The following is a 12,574-nucleotide window of genomic DNA, read 5'->3' as shown; positions in this document are numbered from 1 at the left end:
AAGTCTGAAACCCATAAAATAAATGCTGGTGTGCCCCAGGGCTCCGACCCTATTCTTCAATTTTATAAATGATCTCCAGTCTGTTTCTTCTAACCCAATACATTGTTTCGCTGACGATAGCTGACGTTAAAACGTGATATACCCTTCTTGCCACTATCTATGAGTGGCACTTGCATCAACGAAACGGAAAATTTAGACATCTTTGGAATGTGCAACAGCAACGACATACGCGATGTCTCCAAAAATGCCGCAAGATGTCTAGGTTTTTTGAGACGATGCACAAAATGTCTGATCTGGCTACAATCTACAGAACCTATGTACGTCCGAAACTTGAATATAAATCTCATCTCTGGACTGTTGCTCCAGTAACTTATTTAAGCCTCTTGAACAATATTCAAAGAAGAGTTTTTAATTTGATTGGTGACATGAATATCATCAACTCGATTACGTCACTCGAACATCGTCGTGAAGTTTCTTGTCTCGCGCTTTTTTGCCGTTATTGTAACGGATTGTGCTCTATCGAAATAGCCAGTTGCATTCCTTCCCTTAAACAATTTTACCGCAATACCCGCGCCTCTAAGAATTCCCATCAGTTTACCCTTGAGCCCAACTTCAACCGTACTATGATGTACAGAGATTCATTTTTTAGCCGAAATTCTCAAAACGAACATAATTATAAATTAAACTCTCAACCAAAGGTTTAAGCTTTGAAAGCATTTTTTCTAAGTGAAATTCTAGTTTCTTGGTTAAATGTCTTTGTCACAAAATTGAAATTATGATTGCTTTCAAAGCTCCTTCATTGAATTAATCGTATTAAAAGTGAATTTCAACAACTAAGAGGGTACTTATAATTTAACAAGAGATAAATCGTTACACCAATACAATAAACAAATCCTATCGCATGACACTTTTCAGGTTTTGTTTATTTGTTAAGTATTTTTTTTTTGTTTTTGACTAACAATGCTATTGAACATGCATGTTTTCAGTAAGCGCACTAATTTGCAAAAAAGACTTTGTCATGCATGGTAATTGGTAGCAAGACAGCAATTTTGGTTAGGTTGTTATTATTACAGACATACATAGCTGCTTTAAGCTTTCAAAACAGAAACAACAAAAGTAGAAAACTTAGACAAATGCAACCAAATTTCGAAATTCCTCAACAGAAAAGTTGGAAGGTTTTAGTAGTTTAAGATTTTACCTTAATTAGTTTAAAGCGAATTTTAAGTTAAACTAGAAAATCGATAACCTCGGTTTTGAAATTTTTAGTTTTTAAATTGAATTATGCTCCGATGGCAATGAAAATTAAACACAACTTCTTTGAGATTTGTTTTGGCATCATTTTCGAAATTGATATTTTTTCATACGCCTTCTATGCCTTCTAGCAGACGCTTTCTGAGATTAAAATTTAGCATGAAACCTTTCAAACTTATCTGTGTAAACTTTTAAAAATAATCACCTGTTGCTTTGTCTTTGTTTTTGCAAAACTTGGTAATGGTACACAATTATTATTTTATAAAAACCAATCCTTTTTTTCTTCGTCATGATCATTTTCCCCCGTTTAGGTTTGATGGGTGATGTTTTGGATAGCAGGCTTTATAATTCAACCGTTGGACGACGTTTAGCAGGACATACAAATAACGATGTGACAGCCGAACAAGAAGACTCCCCACTCCAATCAAAGCGATCCAGTATGTTAAAGAAAACAAAAAAACTAAAGTACAAAATCAAAAAATCATGTCTTGTCATATGAATTTGTATAAAATGCGCCTTTCTGTCCCTCCACTTTCGCTTTGCCGAATTTATTATAAATTATATTTTTTTTATTACTATTTATTATATTGTTTTGTGTGTTATTCAAATTTACTAATAATATGATCGAAAGGTGGCGGGATTGTGTCCTTTTTTTCCATAATTCTGGAACAGCTTTTTAAAAAACTAAAAAAAAAACTTTTTTGTGTAAAAGACATGAAATATGTAAAAATGTACTCTATCACTTTTTGTTGATGTGTTTTTTGCGTTGCGTTTGGTGTTTATGTTCTGTTTTGTTTTTTTTCTTTCTTATTTTCTATGAAATCTAAAAACGCAGGCATTTCAGGTGATGGAGCTGATACAGAAGTTGATGGTGTCCAAACCGATACCATTGATATGGTCGATGATGACCCATCAAATATTTTTGATCAATTAGGAGCTGATACCGAAAAGTATTTGGAAGCATTCTTTACAGCTTGGGGAACATTTTTTGCTACATATCCATGGTTGACACTCCTAGGAGGTAAGTGATGTGATGAGTTAAGTGGTTTTATCAAAATCGGTTTATTCATTTCAAAAAATTTAATTTTGCAAAATTAGCTTGAAAATATTTTTTTTAACACATTTTCTTTCCATTCACAAACTTAGGTGTCTTTTTTGTTGCATTCCTCGGATGTGGTATTAAATTCCTGCACATAACCACAGATCCAGTCCAGCTGTGGGCATCGCCACAATCTCGATCTCGTATTGAACGTGAATACTTTGACTCAACATTCCAGCCATTCTACAGAATCGAACAAGTAAGAACAACAACACACTCTTCAACCACTAAACCAATTTTTACCAAATTGAATCCTTTTATTTTTTAGATAATTATAAAAGCAGTCGATATGCCTCAAATCATACACAATACCTCAAATGGTCCAATTACATTTGGACCAGTATTTGATAAACAATTTTTGCTAGATGTTTATAGTCTCCAGGAAGCAATTAAAGCCATCGGTCAGGAAGAAGGCAAGGGTTTGGAGAAGATTTGCTATGCTCCACTCACAGCAGCCTATACAGGACCTGTGACCACAAATGATTGTGTTGTACAATCGCTGTGGGGCTATTTTAAAGATGATCTGGAAACATTCGAGGAAACCTCCGATGAAAATGGTTACGAAATTAACTATTTGGATACGATCTATCAATGTATGGGAAATCCTTACCTTTGTTTGGCTCAATATGGTGGTCCAATTGATCCGGCTATTGCGTTAGGAGGTTTTCTGAAAGAAGGCGAACAGTTTTCCGATTCAACAAAATACGAAACAGCTGATGCTATGATCTTAACATTCCTCGTGAATAATCATCATAACAAGGATAAGCTTCAAGCAGCTTTGGAATGGGAGGAAAAGTATGTGAAACTGATGCAGAACTACACCAAATACAACATGAGCAAGAACATGGACATTGCATTTTCATCAGAGCGGTCGATTGAAGACGAACTCAATCGGGAATCACAGTCGGATGTGCCGACAATTTTGGTATCTTATCTGATTATGTTCCTTTATATTGCCATCTCTCTGGGTCAAGTGCAGGAGACAAGTCGTGCATTTATCGATGTCAAAATCACACTTGGCATTGGAGGTGTTGTGATTGTGCTTGCATCTGTAGTGTGCTCTGTTGGTGCCTTCGGATTCATTGGATTGCCAGCGACTTTGATCATCGTTGAAGTAATACCGTTTCTTGTGTTGGCTGTCGGGGTGGATAACATCTTTATTTTGGTTCAAACATACCAGCGGGATCCTCGCAAACCCACAGAGACCCATGAAGAACACATTGGACGAATTCTTGGTCGTGTTGGTCCATCGATGCTGCTCACTTCGGTTAGTGAAAGTTGTTGTTTCTTCCTCGGTGGACTGTCGGATATGCCAGCAGTGAAGGCGTTTGCTCTTTACGCCGGTATGGCTCTGTTCATTGACTTCTTGCTGCAAATCACCTGCTTCATCAGTTTGCTGACATTGGACACAAAACGACAAAATGAAAACCGTTTTGATATCTGCTGCTGCATCCGGGGCAAGAAAGCCGATCCATCGCAATTCACCGAAGGACTGCTCTATAAATTCTTCAGGAGTGTCTATGTTCCTTTCTTGATGAAGAAGAATATTCGCATTTTGGTGATGATTGTCTTCTTCGGTTGGCTATGTTCTAGCGTGGCGATAGCGCCAAGAATCGATATCGGATTGGATCAGGAACTCTCGATGCCCGAAGATAGTTTTGTGTTGCACTATTTCCAGTCGTTGAAAAAATTCTTAGGAATTGGACCACCGGTTTATTTTGTACTGAAATCTGGTTTGAATTTCACCCAAACCAAAGAACAGAACTTGGTGTGTGCGGGACAATTTTGCAATGACGATAGTGTCCTCACACAACTCTACATGGCAAGCAAGCTTTCAAATAGAACATATATTGCACGACCAGCGTCAAGTTGGATTGATGATTACTTCGATTGGGTTACGAATCCAAGTTCTTGCTGTCGAGTCGACCCAAAAACCAATGGTTTCTGTCCTCATTATGGTAAGTTACAATTTATTCGTTTTTTGAATGTGTATGTGATTGATATTTTGTTCATTTTATAGACACATCATGTGATGTATGTGAAATGCAAAACAACTCCATGAGCAACATGAAACGACCAACTGAACATGATTTCAATAAATATCTGCCGTACTTCTTAATGGACAATCCAGATGATTCGTGTTCCAAAGGTGGACATCCAGCCTATGGTGACGCTGTCAAATATGTGGCCAAACCAAATGGTTCTCTAGAGATTGGCGCATCACACTTCATGGCCTACCATTCGATTCTAAAAACATCAGCGGATTATTACTTAGCACTTCGATCGGCTCGGACAATATCAGCCAACATAACGAACATGATTCGAGGGCGACTTATGTCACAGGGTGTACCATTGAGTGAGGCACTCAAAATCGAAGTATTCCCTTATTCAGTATTCTATGTTTTCTACGAGCAATACCTGACTATGTGGCCGGACACCCTGAAGAGTATGAGTATCTCTGTGATGGCTATCTTCATTGTTACTTATTTCTTGATGGGTTTCGATATACACTCATCGCTTGTTGTCGTCATCACAATAACAATGATTGTGATTAATCTTGGTGGTGTTATGTACCATTGGAATATATCCCTCAACGCTGTGTCGCTGGTCAATCTTGTGATGGCCGTTGGTATATCAGTTGAATTCTGTTCACATTTAGTGCATAGTTTTGCTATTTCGGTTCAAAGTACGCGAGAGAAACGTGCTGCCGATTGTCTCACAAAAATGGGCAGTTCTATATTCTCGGGCATAACATTAACTAAGTTTGCTGGAATTTTAGTTCTGGCACATGCCAAGAGTCAGATATTCCAAGTTTTCTACTTCAGAATGTACCTAGGCATTGTGTTGATTGGTGCTGCCCATGGTCTCATTTTTCTGCCTGTGCTGCTAAGCTATATTGGTAAGTTTTTGTTTTTTTTTTTTCTTTGTGTTTTTTAATATGTTATATTTTTTTTGTATAACTAAATGATATTGAACTAATTACCCATTAATTCCTTGCGCAAAGCTCGTTTAACCAATGGATTTTCATTAAGAAATAAAACACACTTGTGAATTGTCCGTCTCATATTAATATATAAAAATAATATCGACCTTTGAACAACCTTATTGCATTTTGTTCAGAATGATTACGCATGAGCCCTTGAAAGTGTAACAATAAAGTATATATTATCAATGATTGATGGCATGCATTAACCAAAAAATAATAAATATTACATGATAAATTACATGATGGTGTTATTCACCAGATGGAGTTAATTATAGTTAGGAAGATAAGAATTGAGTTTATTCTTGACAAGTGACAAAGACTTACCCAATCCTTAATGTTACATTATCATCCTTTTTCTGTACATGTCCATCTGTAACTAGGAGATTCTGATTAACAAAAAAATATCGTTTTTCTTAGGAATTTTAAGATCGTTTCTAATAGCTTAACACATCAATTGATTTCATCTTTAATTTAAGGAATTAACTCTCCTTTGATTTGCGCGCACTTAATGTAAAGGGTGGTTTTTTAAAGCTATAGGAAAGTTTTAAAAAAAAAAAACACATAAAATTCATAAAAATCCCTAAAATCTTTATTTGAATCAATAGTTAGGTCCATATAATTTAATGTTTGAAGATTATTTCATGCAAATGTTGACCTTGACTGCACCTCAAAGAGTCCATCCGCTAAGCCCAATTTTGGCATACTCTTTCCAACATTTCGGCCGGTATCTCACGAATAAATGCTTCAATGTTGTCTTCCCATGCGTCAATTGAAGCGGGCTTGTCTGTATTGACATGAGCTTTAACATAAACGTTAAATCGTACGATCTTGGTGGCCAATTGACCGGTCACAAACGTAAAATAAAATGTTCACCGAACTCGCCTCTCAATAAGTCCATTGTTTCGCGTGCTGTGTGGCACCGTCTTGGTGAAACCACATGTCATGCAACTCAAGCTCTTGCATTTTGGGCAAAAAAAGGTGGAAATAATTTACATTCCCAATGAGCCAAAAAAAAAAAAATTGACAATAAAATGGAAGAAACGCGCTATGAACTTTCTTAACAGAGCACGTATTTCGATAATAAACTTCAATAGTTTGCAAGCGTTAATCGTTTGTAAGACCATTGATGGCTAAATTATAGACCAAACTGAAGATGCTTGACAGTGAAACAAAACACGAAACGTGCGTCAGCTGTTTAAACTGGTGTTGCCAAAAAGATAATACCTAAAAAATCACCCTTTATTTTGAATTTATGAAAGAAAGAGAAATATAATCATCTTACTAATTAATTTTAAAATTTTAAATAAATTAATATTCACATTCACCTTTCTGGCATAAGAAAGGTTTTATTGATTTCAAAATACTATCTAAGACAATCAATGCTCTTTTACGTGCACTTAAAAAATGATTAAAGCTTCTTTTTCGTACAAAATCGTTTCAAAGCAATATATTTTTAATGTTTGCGATGTTAAATCAGGTCTGTAGGCTAAATGATGATTCTGTTGCTTCAACATATTATTTTAAAAGATTCGAGTGGCTCATAATGAGAAATGATTCAACTTTTGTATGTGTGTTTTTCGCATTTCAACAAATACTTCCTGTTAAAAAATGCTTTTAAAGAATTCTGTATTGGGTTTTCTACGTTCTTCAAGTTGTAATGTTAACAATGAAACAAACTTTTTGGCTCATATGTGTACCTCGATGTTTCTTCACCCATTACGAATTTTGAGCCACTACCATTGAATTTCTTCACACTAGAATATTTCCGATCAATTCCTCTAATCTTTCGCATTACCATACAAAGTTTTTGGCTCAAAAACTGAAATTAGACGACTTTGAGAAACTTCCAGGATTGAATTCGTTATACCAGGATTTAACAGTGTTATAAAGTGAGCCTTCATTACAAAACGTTTATCCACTTTGGATGTGATGGCCTAAGGTGATAGATGATTGTCACAGTGATTATTCAATTTGAATCAATTCAATTTTATTGACAAATTTTCAATAATGATAGTAAAATAATTTTACAATGATAACAATTTCAATTGGTTCTGAAAAATATCAAAATAATAGTACCAAATTAGATTTCTTGTGATAATATTACTATTGCCCATGTCTGCATTTCACTTATTGTGAATACACTTTGCGCATTCAAATCACATTTTTTATTTCTGTGAATTGTTCTTTGATAGCTTCCTTCTGCTAGAAATCGGAGGCTTGCGGAAAGGTTTTGAATTGAAGGAAACGATGAAGGTTCTATTTCTCTTAGAACATATAAAAAAGCGTCTTAGCTTAATCTAAAATTACAATAAAATGATTAAAGAGGAAATCAAGAATTTACTTTATTTATCAGAACAATTCCACATAATTTTTTATTTATTTTTTCTCTTGAATTCCGCTTCCTGTTTTCACCTAAAATTGACAATAATATTGCATCCATCTTCAAAACAGAAAACATTTTACTTCAGAAACAAAATAAAAGTGGATGATCCTTCAGTTCTGACAGTTCGAATCAATTTCGAAGTTTTCGCAATGGATCGATTTGAAGAACATGCAATTTAATTTCACGCAAAATTAAAAAGTGATTTCAATTCACTTTCGATCGAAATTCGGAACATTCGCCTATCTCTCCTTATTTTTCGAAATTCTTAAGCTTTTTCGGACTCAAGAATTTTTGTTTGAAAGAAAACAAAAATAACCGGAAAAGCATTACATTATTTTTCGTAAGATTCTTTTATCTCTTTTCATATTGCGTCATATAATCTTACACAATTAAAATTGGTTGATTTTGACTGCCACTTTTCAAAAGTCATATGAGCCGCATCCAACCATGCTGAAAGGATTCTTGTCTTAATAATCCATTGAATGTTATCAACATTTTTTTTATGAAAATGACTACTTAAATCACTTGTTAAATAGTTTATTTTACCGAGACTGGAAACTAAAGTTTAATCTCCATCTAAGTAATTTGAAATTTAAGGATACCTTCAGTAGGGAGATTTCTGCTATTGTTATTCATTTGTTGAAATTCATTTACGGCTTTAGCTAATATGTTAAATGTGTACATTTTTCCTTTGATCTTCTATTTGATTCAAACAATCTATTTGTAGAGTCTCTCAAGTGACTTAAAGTCTTGAAGTGTTAAATATATAAAAATAGAAAACTATAAGGGAAGTGGCATCTTTTAACTTCAATTTGCAATTATATGTTTTCGAAAACATTCACAAACTTTGGTCTTGTAGGAAGTTTCCAGTCTACTTTCGAGAGTTTAAAGCGGTCATTAAGATATACCGTGAAAAAGCCAAAAAGATTCTTCCAGATTGATGAATGTACATAAGTATTGATCAAAATTAAAAAAAAAAAACTATTTCGTACCAATATTTAGTCGGTAAATTTAATTTAAAAAAAGAAATAATTATCGGAAATTTAAGTCGTATATCTACAAAAGCTTGTGTGAAATTATAGACCGATCAGTTGAGCAGCAATCTTCTTCACAGACACAGGCAGTTCCATTTATGGTACATCCTCGTAGTTATTTGTACATTCTAAAAATTTAAAATAACTTGGTTTAACCTATTAAATTCAAATGTTGTGAAATTCTCCATTCGCAAATGATGATTATAATTGTTATTTAACATCGTATGAGCCTTTAAAAATGATTGCCCAACTTTGGAGAGATAATAGACACAGAACCAAAAAAGATTTTTCTTAAATTATAAATTAGTTAATATCAAAAAATACTAGTACGTTGAAACAATTTATAGTACCTAATCATTTTGATAGGGTTCGTTTCTGGAGGACACTAGGTAGACCTGGTTACATAAAATTTTGCCCATTATCCTTTATTTCTTATATTACATCATTATGATTCCCAAGGATGTCTTTTTTTCCAAATGTTCATATCAAACATATCCATGAACGTGACGCGTATTCCAAATATATCATGTCAGTTCGTCGCTTTTCAAAGTGTGTTCTTCTGATTCAAATGTACACATAAAAATATACCTGTATTTCTAAGGCACTTTACCACAAAAAAAAGTGTTTTTATTATTTTTGTTTGTATCTCTTATGACTATTTTCCCTAATCATTCGTAACAAAAACCTACCATTTTCTCTTTTTTGTGATTAATTATTTTTTAGGTGCGCCCATGAATAAAGTGAAACTGGAAAATTTTAGACGTCAGCATTATAGAGTGCAAGAAACATCACTTTCGACTGTAAGATTTTAAATCAAAAAGAAAATCCAATCTATACATAATTTATAAAATTTAAACAAAAAATATAAAATAAATTAATATGAAAAATGCAATAAATACAAAATAAATTAAACACAAAAATAAACTTGGAATGACTGCCTAATCTACCTGTATGCCTACATTGCCTTGGTTTGCTGTCATAAATATTGTGTACTTAAATTTTTTTTATTATTTATTTACTTATTTTATTTTGGTTGAAAATTTGTGTGTGTTTTTCAAATTTTTTAATAAGTTAAACAAAAAAGTTGAATGTTTATCTACTTCTTTTTTTGTTGTTGTTTATCACAAAGTTATGGTTTAACTATTAGAGTTGTTCTATATTTACTTATTTACTTTTATTCTATAGTCGTACACTTTTTATTTATCAAATCTGTTTCATAAATTTTAGTGTACTGCTAGGCATTAAGATCAGTTAAAGAAACATGAACGGCGACAAAATTCGCACATTTGCGTCTGCATATCTACAATAATTTTGCTTATTCCATTTTAATCGGTTGTGGATCATTGACATAGACCTTATCCTTTAGTTGGATCCACATTAAAAAGTCTAAAGGTCTGGGATCGAAAGATCTTAGTGGCAAATCGTGATCACTTCTCCGAAAAACAACCCGATCATGAAAATTTCCTTTCTAATTTATGACTGCCATATGTTCGCTATCAAAACATTTTCAATGTGTTGTTGAATCGTGTATTTTAAGCAATAACGTAGTTCTTTCTTGTCACATGTTAAAAGGTAACAGCTACCCAAAAATCGTGCTATCAACATGAACCCTGTTGATTGGAAAATCTTGATGTAATAATCCAGAAATGCACATAAGTTTCTTATGGACTTTTTGCCGAATGTAACATCTGGCACATGTGAACTTCTGTCTTCTGAAGAAGTATTTCTCAGCGTTTCAAATAATGTGCAGATATGAAGACTCGTCAAGTTGTTTAGCCGTTAAATCATTCCTTCGACGTTTGTCAGCCAATCCATCAGTTGAATTTTAAGGCTTTCAACTAAAGTTACTATATAGTAATACATAAAGCACGCAAATCGATTTATTAAATTTTTAGTTATAAACTTGAAGGCAAAAGAAATACAAAAATAAGTTAATTAGTTAAAAACTTAAAAAAAAAACGTTTTTTAACTACTATGACTCCTAGTGGCTTGCAGCTCTGCAAAAATACCTGTTTTGCGAGTGTTGACAGGTGCAGAGGGTAACTTACATTTCTTGCTGGTTCCAACGCTACATTTAAAAAGCGCCTTTTCAATTTCCTAGCAAAGCAGAACTCGTGAACATAAAGTTAATAAAAACAAAGCCTTTGCGATTTAAGTTTTCGCAGAAATATCCTAAACAATCTTATGAAACGAATTTGATTGCTTTCAAATAAGCTCCACTTTGAATAGGTTCTCGAAATATGTAAATATGCATGAAATTTTACTTTTTGTACACAAATATATATATTTTTTTTTTTGTAAAAAGTTTAGAAACTGCACAGCACTGAATTAAGTGCGACACAGTATCACACACTTGCACGCTTTTTCTTACACGTAAAAGAAACCCAAAACATACATTTGAGGCCTTATTAAGTAAACTAAATGAAAAGACACATTTCTGTGCACAAAGATCATGTTTTACTTAATATATGCCTCCAGCCCACCTCAACACCATTCCTCACAATCTTACACAAGCAACAAAATAAATGTTTTTATTATTATTATTTCCTATTGAATGAATTTTTTCCTTCTTCACTTCTTATGTTGTTGTTTTTTTTTTTGGTAACGGCTTATTAGAAATGTTATTACTTGCTTAAATCTTTTCTATAGAAATATACAAAATTTTGAAATTTGAGTAATTTTAATATGATATTCATTTACTTTCAAAATAGGCGTGATGCCCCGAAGAGGAGGAAATCGAAGCAGAAGAAGAAGAACAACAACTCAACACAGGCCAAACAACAATTATAACAACCCAAGAACGAGTTACCATCCCGACGACACAATCAATCCATCTTCTACACATTTTTCTCCGGTTCATCCGTCTCCATCGCAATCATCCTACGGAAGTATAGATTCTGAAACCGTACTTCATCCAACACAAAAATATACCCCAATCACTTGCGAATAATACGAAGAAAAACAATAATGATAAAGAGTGCGTGTGCGGTGTGTGTATGTATAATAGTTATAATAATAATATTAAAAAACCTAAACTAAAACTAAACTAAATTAAAAAAAAAAAGTTAAATCAGGAAAATCATAAGAATGAAGTATTTTAAAATTATTATTATGAAAAATATATATTAAAAAACAAAAAGAAAAGTATTTATATTAGTAAAATATGTTTAAACTATATATATATTTAGAAGGAGTAAGTAACTAAAAAAATATAAATTTATAATTATTATAAATGAATGTACTGAAGGAAAAGACAGAAAAGAAGAACAAACAAAAATTAACAATATTGTATTTACACATAAAACTATCCTCGAAGTAGAACTTTAAGGATGTAAGCAACACAGCAGTACAGGATACTGAAACTGAAAACTGAAACTGAAAAAAATAAATACAAAGAATGTCTGAATAGTAATTTTGTAATTTTGCATTATATTATGTATGAATATGAATTGAATCGTATATAACTTATATACAACAAAATAACATTAAGTAAAAACTGAAAAACAATTGCCTATTTTATAAGATACAAAAAAACAACAAATATTATACATATTATCTCTGTTATTTGCATGATGCATAAAATATAAATTAATAACTATATCTTGTTTTCCATGTCCATTATAATCATCAATAATTTTAATAAACTCTTCTGTTCATCATTCTAGAATAATTATTATTATTTTCTCTCAATTTATGCGATAGTTTTATTTACAGCCCTGTTCTGTTTTTGCTACTTTCAAATACCTTTATTTCTCAATTTTTTTATTTTTAGTTTAAAATCGATGAAAAGAAATTCAAAGAAGCTAAAACATACTAACTTA

General features: G+C 32.8%; 1 protein-coding gene across 6 annotated transcripts in view; it reads left to right on the top strand.

The window, feature by feature from the left end:
• Positions 1–12,207, top strand: part of LOC129952134 (NPC intracellular cholesterol transporter 1) — a 75,928-nt gene extending 63,721 nt beyond the window's left edge. The window contains exons 7-13 of one of the 6 annotated variants that reach the window (XM_056064587.1): positions 1,563–1,688; positions 2,096–2,272; positions 2,398–2,549; positions 2,619–4,308; positions 4,371–5,249; positions 9,477–9,553; positions 11,465–11,603. In XM_056064587.1, the coding sequence (XP_055920562.1) occupies positions 1,563–1,688; positions 2,096–2,272; positions 2,398–2,549; positions 2,619–4,308; positions 4,371–5,249; positions 9,477–9,553; positions 11,465–11,470 (3,107 nt within the window). In that variant the 3' untranslated portion in view covers positions 11,471–11,603. Of the gene's footprint in view, positions 1–1,562; positions 1,689–2,086; positions 2,273–2,397; positions 2,550–2,618; positions 4,309–4,370; positions 5,250–9,476; positions 9,554–11,464 lie in introns of all 6 variants that reach the window. The other 5 variants (XM_056064586.1, XM_056064583.1, XM_056064582.1 and 2 more) reach the window with 5 other exon arrangements.
• Positions 12,208–12,574: the final 367 nt, after the last annotated feature.

This window comes from Eupeodes corollae, chromosome 3 (genome assembly GCF_945859685.1).
Source record: "Eupeodes corollae chromosome 3, idEupCoro1.1, whole genome shotgun sequence".
Taxonomy (NCBI): domain Eukaryota; kingdom Metazoa; phylum Arthropoda; class Insecta; order Diptera; family Syrphidae; genus Eupeodes; species Eupeodes corollae.
The sequence above is the reverse complement of the archived record's forward strand: the minus strand, read 5'-3'. Positions and strand labels throughout refer to the sequence as shown.